A 14,455-nucleotide genomic window follows, 5' to 3' on the forward strand; every position below is an offset into this window, starting at 1 on the left:
GTTTTAATGAGGACAGGTACCGGTCCTTAGAAGCTCAGGTTTAGAATCCTTGATCTTGTGAACGTAATTTATTTTCATTTTTTTCCCCTAATCATAAAATTTTATTGCTGCGAGTACTCATCGTTTTTATTTTCTTGCAAACAAATACGTTTTTTACAAAAATATTTAGCTTAAATAAATATTTTTTAAACATATTTATTCAATAATTTCCTTTCAAGAACACCTGAAGTAAAGGCACACTCCTAACAGTGCTGTTGATTTTAGGACGAACCGTTTCTATATCTCTCTTTAAGTTAGATATTAGCATATTAATTACTTGTTTGTTCTACATTAAACAAAATACCTTGGTCAAGAAATAAATCAATAAATTTTAGAATTTCAAAATATGTTACCATCAGCAGTTCCGTGTATTAATAGGAACTTTTTCCCTCGAATGTGCTCTGCTTTTATTGAAACATCTGATTTTTCATATCCAATGTAATTGTCCTCGGGTTTTGGACTTTGCATGTATCTTTCTGAATATACTGAATCTGCACAAAAGAAAGGAATTTATACAATAATTAAGGCAAGGAAAAGTTGATCAAAATTTAAAACAGATGAAATCATTAAAACACATATTAAGCACACTTGTATTTTCCTTGTCTTTGCACAGTATTATAAACATGGTTAGATAATTATTTTTAAAAAAGGGTGTTTCTGACGTAAAACTTTGTGAGGTCATTGTACCAGGGAATCAAAAGCAGAAAGTAAAAACAGGTTTACCAGAACAACTACTAGACTACTGAAATTTGTCATTTATTTCTTCCCCGAATGAATTTTATTGCAGCCATGTACCCAAAACAATTTTTTTTCTTAAATCTTTTACACATATTAAGCACATTTATATTTTCCTTGTCTTTGCACGGTATTTTAAACATGGTTAGATAACTGTTTTTTAAAAAGAGTTTTTCTGACGTAAAATTTTGTGAGGCCATTGTACTAGGCAATCAAAAGCAGAAATTAAAAACTGGATTTACCAGAATAACAACTAGACTATTGAAATATGTCATTCATTTCTTTCCCGAATGAATTCTCTTGTAGCCATGTACCATAAAATGTATTTTTTTAATCGTTTACACATATTAAGCACATTTATAATTTTCTTGTCTTTGCACGGTAGTATAAACATGGTTAGATAATTATTTTTTAAAAAGGGTTTTTCTGACGTAAAACTTTGTGAGGTCATTGTACCAAGGAATCAATAGCAGAAAATAAAAACTGGTTTTACCAAAATAACTACTAAACTACTGAAATAACAGGTGGGCTGAGAAGTTCGTAGGCTGACATATGGAGGACGTGAATAGATCCATGATATTTTTAGTTAGTACCAACTTTCAAAAGATATACTTATTAATTTCACAGTTGTTGGACATCTGGTTTGTGAGATACAGCGTTGAAAGTGAAGCAACTTTCGTCATTATGTAAAAAATGAGTAATAAAGAATTTCGTGTGGTAATGAAGCAATGCTTTTTGGCGAAAAAAATACCGTTAAAGCTAAGGTTTGGCTTTATATACATTATTTGGACTCTGAATAAGGTAACTCAACCGTTGAAAACTGGTTTGCTACATTTAAACGGGATGAAATAAACGTCTCAGATGATGCACGCAGTGAACGCCCCAAAGAGGCTGTTACCGACGAAAACATCAAAACAGTCCACAAAATAATTTTAAATGATCGCAAAGTGAAGTTGATTGAGATAGTCAAGACCTTTAAGATATCAAAGAAACGTATTGGGCATGTCTTGCATGAATATTTTGACTTTCGAAAGCTAAGTGTAAAGTGGTTGCCGCGCGTGCTCACGATCGACCAAAAGCCACAACGTTTTGATGATTCGGAACAGTGTTTATCAATATTCAACCGGAATAAATCGAATTTTTTCGTCGATATATTACTATAGATGAAACATGACTCCATCACTACACTCCAGAGTCCAATCGACAGTCGGCCGAATGAACTGAATGCAATGAATCGAATCCAAAGCGTGGAAAGATGCAACAGTCGGGTGGCAAGGTCATGGCATCAGTATTCTGGAATGCACACGGTATTATATTAACCCATTCTTTGCCCCGGCCGATACAGGATCGGCCGTGCAGTTTGTGTTAAAACTGCTCCGGCCGATTCAGGCTCGTCGCAAGAAAGTGCTGCCTTCGACGATCCTGTGTCGTCACGGCGTTTCTAGCAGTTTTTGCCTCTGCCGAATATGTGTCGGCGATCCTTCCAGGGGCAGAACCCTGTTATTGCGCTTCTCTGTTGGGTTCTGGTGCTTTTACGGGAGCGGTAATCAAGCTCTTTTCCTTAGACAAAAGGGATGTAACTTACAGTATTTCACGAAATTTGTTGTAAATTATTTTATTTTACTAAGATATTAACCTTTCAGTTACTCTTAGATTGGACACGTATAATGCTTCAAATAATCAGGCATTATGTTTTTATCTTTTCGTGGAAGCTTTGTTTCTTAGCATTCTGGCATTCGAACTCCTGATGAACAAGTGTGAAAATATTTCCTTACACATTTACCGATATTTCTATGCCTCAATAAAGCAAAGAAACAGAAATATTTTTTTCTTGTTATCAAAAATCCACCTTCTTACCCAAGCAACCTTCGTTAAATTGTTCATAATCCTCAAATTTTATAATTTATTTTACACACTATTATTTTTTTAATTTTCTTACACAACTTAATTTTGTGCGAGTATGTTTTTTATTATTATTATAATGTGTTTACTACGCTTTTTAGTTATTTGTATACTATTATTATTTTTTAATATTTATTCATTTTTAAATCATGATATTTTCAAACTTAAATTATAACGTTTTATATGCGCGGCACCCTTTGATGGATTTTTAGTGATACAGTTTTGAATATTTTTAATTTCACAAACAAAAATTATGACGACCGCATTGATTATACATAATAGTTGACCCCTATGCAAAACATAAAATATATACTACAGTACAAATGAAATGATAATATCTTGAGTTCTTTTCGCTTTACTCATACAAAACGAAACATTCCTTTTCTCCCTTTCTTTTTCAGATTTTATTTATTGTTTTAAAATAGCTCCAATGTTTTAATTGCACCTTCTTTTATGAGATTTAAAAAATAGAAATAAAACATTTGATTTCTTTTCAATAATCAAATTGCCTTAATTAGTAAATAACCCTATGAAACTAACTAAAATGTATCCAAGTATGTTTAAAAAAAACAATCCGACTCGATTTCAAGCAAAATTTTCTTTTTTTTCTTCTGAAGACATGTTCCCAAGTACAAGCAGTAAAGCTTGCTTTGAAATTCCTTTCTGATTCAAACTGTTTTGTTGTACGAAAATAATGCGGAAGGGTTGACCACAAGACACCAAGTGGGGAGGGAATCCGCCCAGGCCGATTCCTCTCTCAGCTGGGGGCTTTTAGTTGCATGCACAAAGGTATCCTTTAGGGAAATAGGGGATTAGCCGCAAGTTTTAATCTTTTGTAAGCATTTATCTTTAAAATACTTCCCACGCTTGAGCAACTGATATCTGGACACTCAGAAGGGATTTAAAAGTCATCGGAATTAGGATAAAAGAACCGACCAGTCTCTGTGTGTATAGGTCGTTTTGAAGGGTCACAATGTATCAAAAGACACCGAAGAATACTTTTTATCCTCTTAGAAAATCATTTCCACAGTTATTAAAGCGTTTTGTCCATTCAACAGGTCCAACTCACAGGTTGTATCGATCAGTCAATTGTTTGAAGAATGCTTTGTTGAGCCGTTTTGAAAGATAGATCATCTTACATTTAACAGTTCTTAAGATTTCTTAAGTGTATAAAAAGAAAAAAAAATGATATACTGAGGTAAAAGCAAATAATAATAATAATAATAATAATAATTGAATAAAATAATTAGTGTTATAAAAAGAATTGCTTTTTGTCCTATCCTCTATTGTTTATTTTCCCGTTATGTACTGTGTAAATTTAAGGAATATTTCAGCACATATTAGCAACCTTGTATTTTATTGCACTATTTAATTCAGGGCCAAAAAAGTAATAAAGCGAAGCGATTTTCGAATGCAAACTGAACAGCAAAAACAACATTAAAATCCCGATAGCAAAATGGGGAAAAAAGTGCTATTGCAACGTAGCAAAAAGCAACTCCGTTCGTTATCTGCGGCATACGCGTTAAGGAGTTTCGGGTTGATTATGGAATGGGTTAATAGATTACCCCGAAAATTGTCATACCATCAACATAATCTATTATATAAGGTTGTTGGAGCGTTTAAACGATGAAATCACGAAACAACGGCCTGATCTGAAGAAGAAAAAGTTCTGTTTCATCAAGGGAAACAAGACAATGCACCATATCACAAATCAATGAAAACTATGGCAAAATTGCATGAATTGGGCTACGAATTGCGTTCCCAACCACTGTATTCTCCAGATCTAGCCCCCAGAGACTTTTTCCTCTTTGCAGACCTCAAAAGTGCTCGCTGGAAAGAAATTAAGCACTTCTGCAGAGGGAATAGCCGAAACTAAGGCTAAAGAGAAATCGTACAGTAATACTGATACTGAAAAACTGCATGAACGCTTTAATCGCTATATCGCCCTCGAAGGCAACTATATTAAATAATATAATAGAATTTTACTAAAAAAATATGTTTTACTATGCTAGCCAACAAACATTTCAACCCAACTCTTATGTCATTCATTTCTTTCTCGAATGAATTCTATTGCAACCATGTACCAGAAAATGTAATTTTTTTTTATCGTTTACGAACCCAAACAAAATGCATTTTTCTCCGATTTCTTTCCAGAAAGAATTCTGTTGAAACAATTTTCTAGAACAGTGCTCTAAAAATTGTCTGTTAATTAGTACGTTTGAAAGAAAAACATTCATTTAACGGAAGAACTAAATAGCTAATCCGTTTTGTTTCGAGGAGAAAAATTTTCAAGTCCCCTGAGGGAAGCTTATTAGTGTGAAAAGTGATAGAGGTCCTTTGAAATCGTCAAAATGGTACCATATATAAGTCATTAAAGAAGATAAGACTTCTTTTTAATAATCGTCATTACTGGACGTGAAGAAGAAGTTTTATTTTGTTACATCCTCCACAATTTTTACATGTAATAACACATACATTAATAGACAGGTTTAACTAAAATATTTGCTCTAACCTACCGACTAAAATATCTAAAAATGTCAATTTTTCTCATTTTGTTTTAAGTAAGAAGGTAACGATACTAATAAGAAAAGACGCTGCAGAGGGTAAGTAAGAGAAAAAAGGAAAATGTTTTGTTTTTCTGAGCCGGAATCCAATCTGGTTGAGTTTGTTTTAGTTAAGATAGGCAAACACCCTAATTAAAAAAAATCGATTTTGAGATTTTAGGAAATTTAGAAAGCCTCAATGTTTTTCTTCCTAAGTTAGCAATTATTTTTTTAAATCGGTGATCTATTAAGGAAACTAGAAGAAATTTACCAAACTGAAATGCACTGTTTATAACTGAAATTTACTCATTCTTTCTTGATTTTCTCATAACCACGTTTTCAAAGTTTTTATTTACGACAACAGCTCCAGCGAAAAAGTTATTTATTCTAAAGATTTGAAACTTTTCAGGAATGGTAGTTGAACATATCACTATGACATAAAACGTCAAAAAGTTAATATTCATGCAATATGTGGTTTTGTAATAATGATCAAGTAAACTTAAAGGGTAAAAAGCACGTTTATGTTGGGAAATTTTCAAACATTTACCCATAAAACCTAATTTTAGTTAATTATTTCCAAACTGGAGGGTCATCTTGGATCGCTTTGGTATCAAACGAAGAGATCGACACAAAGTTTTAAAAATTATGAAAAAGTGAATGCATTGGAAGTGTTAAGGAAATGGTAGTTTTTTGCAAAAAATATGGCATTAAACAAATTATAGGAAATTATTTTCTCAACAAATGAGTAGTTAAAATGTGTTATTTGTGTCGTGTTTAATAATCGTTAAAAGTTTTAGAAAAGTTCAATGAATATTGAATTAAAAAAATATTTAGGGTGTTCGCCTAAATTAAAGGCAGCTTTAAGAACAATTAAAAATTAAATAACAGAAAAAAAAGTGTATTCTTACTTGTAACTGAATAGAAAAGCAAACAGATATGCCTTATTGTTCGACACAAATGTATTTCAAGAAACAACGGAAACCATTTCATTACGACTTTTTTTTTAAAAAAAAAGATTTGAGCGTTTTTAAAAATAAGAATAATGCTAAATCTATTCCTGAACACATAGCACATGGGATGTGTTCTGAAAAAATTTCTGTTGAGTTAAATTTTTAAGTTGTTTAGAGTAAAATAGACATATTGGTTTCAAAACGATAGTTAACATAGTGGTTTCAAAACGATGGTTACAGGGTTCAGCAAAAAAACTCCAACAAGCAATTTTTCATGTAACTTTACTGAACGTAAATAATTATCATAACACAACAAATAATAAGAGTAGATCTTTAGCAATAAATAAACTTAACTGGCTTCAAACGGGCCTCGTTTTGTAGCAATGCAGGCTTATTGAAAATTTCAGCCATGGGCCGCAAGTCTTACCTTCGATGTATCCTATTCATACTGAAGAAATTTCTTTAGAGTCCAAACTCTTGTGTGGTTTAGGGCAGACTTAAGAAACTAAAATAGTCTATGCACTGCCATCTATGGGATAGAGGTCTAGAGAGGAAGGTGTCCACTCTACAGACGATATCATGCCAGGAGAATGCTCCTCACACCTTTCTTGTCGTTTTGGCCATGTGAGTGGTATGGAGTCTCATTGAAACGTCCAGTCTAGGTAGCTAAAGTGCTAATTGGTCCACGGAAGTACAGCAGCTTCTAATATCCCCCGCTGGTACACTTTTTGATTCATTTTAACGCCCTCATCCACAAAAACCAGAAATTTTTCGCCGCTTGCGCAAATTGCGCCACAGACTAAGATCAGCTTCAGATTTTGGCGGTGTTCAACATTTGCTGAAGTACTTGGAGTTTCTACAGACCAAATCCTATCGTTATAGGATTTATGAGCTGGTTTGAGGGTAAAAAAACTGCTCATCAGTGAAAGGAATCTCTGCCATCGCTGACTTGTGGCCCGTCTGAAACGTTTTTGGCGTTTTTAGAGTCACCCTAGTTTGTTTACTGCAATGAAAGGCGGAACTTGTTGGAAGATGTAACGCTTTTTTCCAAACTCTAGTTTTGCCATAAGCCGCCTTGATGGTCACGTATTCCCATTTTATGAGCGACTTACCTCATGTATCCCGCGAATTTCATTGAACTTTCTTTTCGATGGCCTTACGATTAACGCAAGCGTTCACTCTATGTTTTTGTACACTTCCTGAAAGATACTACTTACCGAGGCACATTCAGCAAACAAACCGTCGTTTTTCTTGCTAAAACAACTTTAAAATAGCAGATGTTTTGCTTGACATTGGGGGATAGTCAAAAACAATAAATAACTTAGGAGAAATATTAAAAATTTCATTTCAATAAAAGTGATTACGAAAAAGAAAAAAAAATCATTGGAAAGATATTAGGCTAGTTCTATACAATGATGCAAACTTTGTCAAAAAAAATTTTTCCGCTCCCTGTATGTTTCATCTACCGCATCAGTTTTTTTTCTCTACACCTTATTGAACTGAGACTTTTTTCCACGGTGGAGTGTGCATAACAGGAAACTCTACTGCTCTCCTTGCGGCCGACATAAACATTTTAAAAATGAATTAAAGAGTTCTTCTTCCTAAATAGTTAGTATTACTTACAACAAAATTGAAATTATTTAATTGTTTAAGTAAAAAAATTCGTTTTTCAGTAAGGAATGTAAAATAGTTCTGTGTTCATTAGTAACACAAAAAGGTAATTTTTTTTGTAAGGTGAATACAATCTATGCATTAGTTATTTAGTAAAAAAAAATATGTCTCATATTTTTGTAAAATGTTATGTATTTCGTGGATAGGTCATTTGAGCACTAAGTAGCTTAAAAACGTAACAGAATATACTAAACCTGAGATCAGTTTTAGACTCAACGGCCATAAGTTACTCAAAAACAAGTCACTGGTCTAAGAGAGCTATAAAAAAGAGCAATGACAGTAGGTAACGTTAGTTGAAGCAAATATGCAATCAAAATGCTGTCCATAGTGGATAAAGCCCGTTTAGTTAAACTGTATTATAAGAATTATGGATAAATAAAAAGCTATAGCGTCATCTGTTGGTCGAAAATGGTACTTTTTTCGTTTTGTTGCCATCTTAAACCCGGCTTCTTTTCGATTCGTTCAGTGCAAAACGCCTCTTTTTATTTCCATTCGTTTTAGAATAATTTATTTTTAAAGTTGGTCCTGACTTTTGGATCACCCTGTACACCAAACTCAACGTTAATCTGAAAATTTTTGTCTTCTTTGTGTAGAAATGCTTCAATTTTGAGAAAAAGTAGTGTTACACATTGAATGCTTAACTAAACGATTAATATTTCTTTTAGAAAGAGCGAATTTTAAAAGCAATAAGATCTTAATTTTAATAAAAGATATTGAAATTTTGGATGTACCGTTTTTCCATTCTTTCTCATAATTTCTCTCTTTTTAAAAGAATTCACGCGAGAATATTTTTTACAGCTGAGGCTGGGAATATAACCGAAAACATGCGCAAATACGCGATCATGATTTTTTTAAATTCTCTTTTATCTTTTTCCTTTCAATATATCTAATTATTGTTTAACACTTACCATAATATAGCCAGTTAGTGATGGGTGCAACAGAAATTCCACAAGAAAATGTTTCATCTGGCGTGGCGAGGGCTGAAACTGACATATAGCCTCCATATGACCAACCCCACAGAGCGACCTTTTCTCCGTCAACGTAGAGTTTGTTTAAAACCAAGTAGCTAAAAAATATACATATTTTTATGAAAAGTGCATTCTTTTTTAATGAATAAACGAAAGCATTAAGGAATTCAAGTGAGATATCAGAAATTATAGAAAAGTTGTGTGAAGAAAGATTGAATCTTGGCACTGAAATTACAACCTTTAAACCTTGAGGTGTATCATCAGTTGCGACGTACGCAGCATGTATGTAATGATTCGTTTTTCAGTAAGATGTTCACTGACTCCATTTGCGTATGGTTGACGCAAACCTTTTCAACTTTAATAAACAACGTTGATAAATCACAAATTGATTGCAGATCGATTGCAAATTGATTGCACCTCGGATAACTTTACATTCAGAAGCTCACACTTTGCATTGAGAAACAGATTCTTGAAATCCCGAAATACGTGTTTGCAACTATATTTACTATATTCAGTAAGTTGCCGCCCTATAGCCAAGGCTAAGGCAGAAAATGCCTTAAAATAAGGCAGAATTTTCTGCCTTAGCCCCGGCTATAGGGCGGTAACTTACTGAATATACCTGCCTTGCCTGCAATATTCGAGTTGAACCGAACCATTGTTTCGGTCACTCGTCTGGTCAGTGCTAATTCTATATTAGCTACCAGTTACCTCTTGGCTTCCATAAGAGGTTTTCCACCTCCAGCTCAGTTAGTCCTATGCCGGGCTGATGAGTGCTAATAAGCACGAAACTGCAGTCCTCGGCTGGAACTGACTGAGCTGGCGGTGTATTTCATTTATATATTTACTAATTTGTGCTTTTACGTTGTTTAGTAATTATTTATTTTGTTTTATAAAACTTCCGTACAAAACTTTAGTGTTCACAGTCAGTCAACCTACGACGGCGAAGCAAATCATTAGTACATACAGCAAGCATCGTAATACATGGATACGCAGCAATCTTATAGCATAAAAAAGGAAAAGCGAAGGACTGATCGATTTGGGTTAAACCACTCCGAAGAATCCAAGCTGCTGATACGTATATGAACTGGTTGACCAAACCCTAGGAGAAAATTCTGGCTCCTTACGAGCACTTAGAGAAGAAAATTCTATCTACTCTAGCGGCACTAGGCATTAGAATACCAGGTCACGGCTCTTGGCATGTTTAAAAAAAATCTAATTTGGAATGAAGAGGAAGGGGAATTTTTTCCCCGTGGGCCCGTAGTTGTACCTCAACGGGGTACTACTATGAACCACCTCATTTTAACCTCAGAAATACATCGAAAACTTGATCTGGCCCATTGTTGTCGGAGGCTACAATTTGCCCTCTGCTCGAAAATGCATAAAGAATTTTCTTAGTCTATCATTTATCTTTTTTTTCAATTTTTTAAGGTTTAATCATAACTTGTTGTCTTGAGTGATTAATAAAGTTTATCGTGGTAAATGTAGTTAACGTTCTTTATTATCTGCCTAGGTTTTGACGTAGAAACATTTGAAAACCAAAAAAAAAAAAAATCTGACCAACTAAAGGCTAGGTAACTATACTTAGGTCTCAGAAAATACGTAGGTCTGACAAGTTTTAAACGAGATCAACAAAACCTTTGAAAACTGAAACGTAAAATCATGTTTCACATTCCAAATCTCATCAAAATAGATATTTTTTAAAAATTATCTCAGTTTATATTTGGCCCGGATTTCAGTCAGCACCATCTGCAAAAACTTGTGAATACAGGCAATAGAGCGAGCCCCAAACTCTCTTCTGTCTTTCTTTGACATTATTTACAATAAGAAACACAAAATATGACGAAAGCATCCTTACATAGGATAAAATAAAGCTTCACGCCACTAAAACCGCGAAAAATAGTGGCCCAATGTTGTGCCCCAACATTCCCATTTCCGATAAAGGTTGAGAGTTTGTAAAAACTGTGAAATATTTTAAGTCAACAAGCGGCCTAGTTCATAACTGACCAAATAGTAAAGCAATTCTGAACTTACCAGATCTTGGAAAACAGTATAAGTTGTCTGCAGGAGACTGTTGGCTCTTCCACGAGTGAATCGAATAACGCATTAAGAACGACAAAGTTATCTAAGGTATACAACAACAATGGCAGTCTCTGATATAGGGTCTTTAGCTACCTAAATGTTTATACTACCGGTTAAATTTTTTTGGAGTTCTTAAATTCGAAAAAGGGGCCACTAGAGGGCAAAATCATCACAATGGTAACAGTGGCCCATTGTTGCCCCCTTGGCACAAAGTTGTACCATTTTATGGTAGTCATAGTGGAAATTTCTACCGCTATTGTTCATGTACGGAAATCATTGACAGCTGGACTTAATCGATGAAGTTATGAGACTTATGAATTTAAGATAATCACTTCTTCATTATGAAGTTTGCTCTTTTCATATATCTGACAGCATCGGATATTTCCCAAACCGACTTCTTTTACAGACTTCAAAAAGGTACAACAGTCTTTTAAGTTTTGAGTTTTTGTCACTGCTTCCTACTTCAATTTGTTCTCTGAAATCCTCTTACACCCAGCTTCTTAAACTTGGATGCGTTTTATCGTATCACTAGAAAAGGTTTTAGTTCAAAAGATGTAGCAAAAACATGACGTATTCTCTGTCAAAAAGAGCCATAGTCAACATCTAAAAACAAAAATTTACTACTTTCAAAAAGTTTCGCACTCATACTTAGCGGTAGAATATTTGGCTCAGATTCAGAAAAAGAATTGAGTTATAATACCAGCCATGAAGTCATTTCCTTGAGAAAACAAGAAATGCGACAAGGCACATCCAAGTTCAAGAAGAGTTGGAAAGGACTTCTGAAAGCGAAGCAGAATTAACACTGCCAAAAGTTCAAAGCCTAAAACAACAAATCTACCCCAATAGAGTGACGTAGATGACTTTAAGCTAGTTATTAACTTTAAGAAGTGATTTTTTCTAACTTGCATTAGTTTTATGTTTTCATATTATTCGTGCAACTGTCGATGCTTGACACATAGCATTAAACACTGGGATTCTATCCTGCTGATAGATAGGAAAATTAAGATAAGTGATATCGATCAGATTTTTTTTTAATCTTTTAGTTTATATTGCTACAAAAGCCTATTTTTTTTTCAGTTTTCTAAACTGTTATTTTATTTCTTTATTTGTAAAATACAAGTTTCAAAAAATCTCAATTTTCACGAACCTGGCTACGGCAAGTTGGTCTTCAACTTCGACATTTCCAAGCTGTCGGAACGTTTCATGTATCCTTTTGTCACCTTGGAAACCACTGCCTCTTCCATCTATATGAGCATATATGTAATTTTTGTGACTGGCAAGGTAACTACCCCAATGAATCTGGAACTTTTCTGTCACTAGTTGGGTACCAGGGCTTCCACAACTGCAAGAAAATAACTCATATTGCGACTATAAAGACAATAAAAATATTTTATAGAAGTAGATCCAGTATTTTATACATACCATTTATACTTCTTTGTTGGAATTAGCTTATTTGTATAGACTTAATAGCAAAAATAACTGATTATTGCATACAGCGCAAACAATACACTTGATATGCACTTAAGCAAATGTTTTGAATTCCTACATTTATAGTTCGAAATCGCTTGATGGTTATATTTGTCATTAAATAATTCATTGTTTATTATTATGCTTTAGTAAATAAACTTGCTGCTCTTAAAAAAAGGTATAATTCGTCTAACTATTGTTGGAAAGTTAAAAATGGAGAAGGCAGCGGACGTGAGAGCAAATTAAGACTTACTCTGTTGGGGCTTTAGCGGGCTATTTGGTGCGAGCTTTCAGTTAATTTTTTTTTTGTCTTTTCAGTGATTTGAATGTGCACTAAAATTTGTTTTCCCAAGCTTAATAATAATAACAATCATTGTCTTATTTTCAACCGGTTTCAAGTGGAACCGTCCGAAGACGAATTCAAGCAATCTTGAAGTGAACTTTATCGATTTAGTCAGGCAATTGGGAATTAAGTTAAGCATTAACTTATTCAATACCTACAGTTAAAAAATAACTAAAATAAATAGAAATATAAAAAAACCGCCACTCTCTAAGTTGCTAAGCCCGCCTCCCCCCCTGTCTTGAAACAACATCAAATTAAAACGCATCTATAACACTGTGTTTTGCATTTTTGTTCCTTAAATTGTGACTTTTTTTAAGTCCTAAAAGGTAAACTATAGCTAATGTCACAACTTGGCAGGTTTGGTATATGTTTGTTCTGACTGATAGAGCTGCGCCAGTCAAAAAACTCAACAGTGACCAAACAATTTCATCACTCACGAATTTGATTTGTGCTCTACTCTTAAGATTTCAAAAAGGTATAAAATGTGCACGCAATTCTAAGCAACTGGAATTTGTTTTTCGGTAACTTTGGTCTAAATGCTAAATCACGTTAGCCTTAAACAGCATGAATTTAAATGTGACTTACGTCTTCGTCCTGCCAATGTGCAACTATTTTTAACTGGTATAAGCACACCGCATGCACAATTTATAATTTTTATAATCATTTTGGACGAACGTGGAAATTATGCTTAATTCGACTTAGTGCTTTTCTGGTTTTAGAATACTAACCGGGAATAGTAAAATAACAGTCAAATAACGTAAGCGCACTGTTTTGAATGTTACAAATGCAAAGGAACGTAGTGGCTATAACTGATGACTACAAAATAATAATAAGAAAGAAAAATAAAACAAACAAATGAGTAAACAAAATAAAATGAATAAATATAAGTTTAATCTTCTTTTTTTTTTAAGTGAAAAAAAAAATGTTTTAAATTATTTTTGGAAAACTGTCTTTGAGTCGGAAAAGTTCCAGTTCAAGCTATACTAGATTTTGTGTAGTACTAGTTAAGTTTTAGAGGAAAAAAGTAATGTGATACGGTTTTACTTAAAAAAAGTCTGTTAAGTTTCTGTATGAAATCTGAAAGTATTCGCTACATTACCAGTAAACTATTTGCAAATATTTGCAATTTTAACTTAATAAAATCACTGACTTAACATAATTAAATATTTGAATGAAAAAAGAAACGTCCATAATTTGGTATATTTTTAGTATACTAATATTTAGTATATATAAGTATTTAAATTTATCTTAAGACACTTTTAACAACATGCAAAACGTTTCAAAAACTAAAAAAGAATCACTTTTCAAGGTACATTAACAGTTAGTATTAGGTGTACACTTTAGCATTCTATGTAATAGAATTGATACTCACACATGAACTATTAACGGATATTTAATTATTTCGTTTTCACGTAAAGGCGGAGGCAAGTACAAGCGAACACTGGCTTCTGTAAGAAAAAAAAAAGAAACAATTCATGTATAAGATATCGATAATTATTTTAAAACTAAAACTTACAGAAATATTATTTTGATGAAATGGAAAATGTTGTTGATTAAGAGGACGAAACATCACTTACCATACCCTCCTTTTAAAGGCACTTTGAAAGTCTCGATTTGAGGTAGGGCTCTGTTATCTAAGGCTTCAACTAAATCGCTGTTAGTGTCTAAAACTTCAACTAAATATAATAGAGAAACAATTATTACTTTTAGAAAGTTTGACGATGAAAATGTTTTTTACAAATCATTAGGAAGCAATTT

At 33.3% G+C, this 14,455-nt stretch overlaps 1 protein-coding gene across 1 annotated transcript in view; it reads right to left on the reverse strand.

The window, feature by feature from the left end:
- Positions 1-14,455, reverse strand: part of LOC129220080 (inactive dipeptidyl peptidase 10-like) — a 100,695-nt gene that overhangs the window by 3,829 nt on the left and 82,411 nt on the right. Inside the window, exons 16-20 of the mRNA XM_054854418.1 lie at positions 14,275-14,373; positions 14,070-14,145; positions 12,035-12,229; positions 8,749-8,906; positions 393-530 (exon numbers count right to left, since the gene is read on the reverse strand). Coding sequence (XP_054710393.1) covers positions 393-530; positions 8,749-8,906; positions 12,035-12,229; positions 14,070-14,145; positions 14,275-14,373 — 666 coding nt within the window. The remainder of the gene's footprint in view (positions 1-392; positions 531-8,748; positions 8,907-12,034; positions 12,230-14,069; positions 14,146-14,274; positions 14,374-14,455) is intronic.

This window comes from Uloborus diversus, chromosome 4 (genome assembly GCF_026930045.1).
Source record: "Uloborus diversus isolate 005 chromosome 4, Udiv.v.3.1, whole genome shotgun sequence".
In the NCBI taxonomy this organism is placed as follows: Eukaryota; Metazoa; Arthropoda; class Arachnida; order Araneae; family Uloboridae; genus Uloborus; species Uloborus diversus.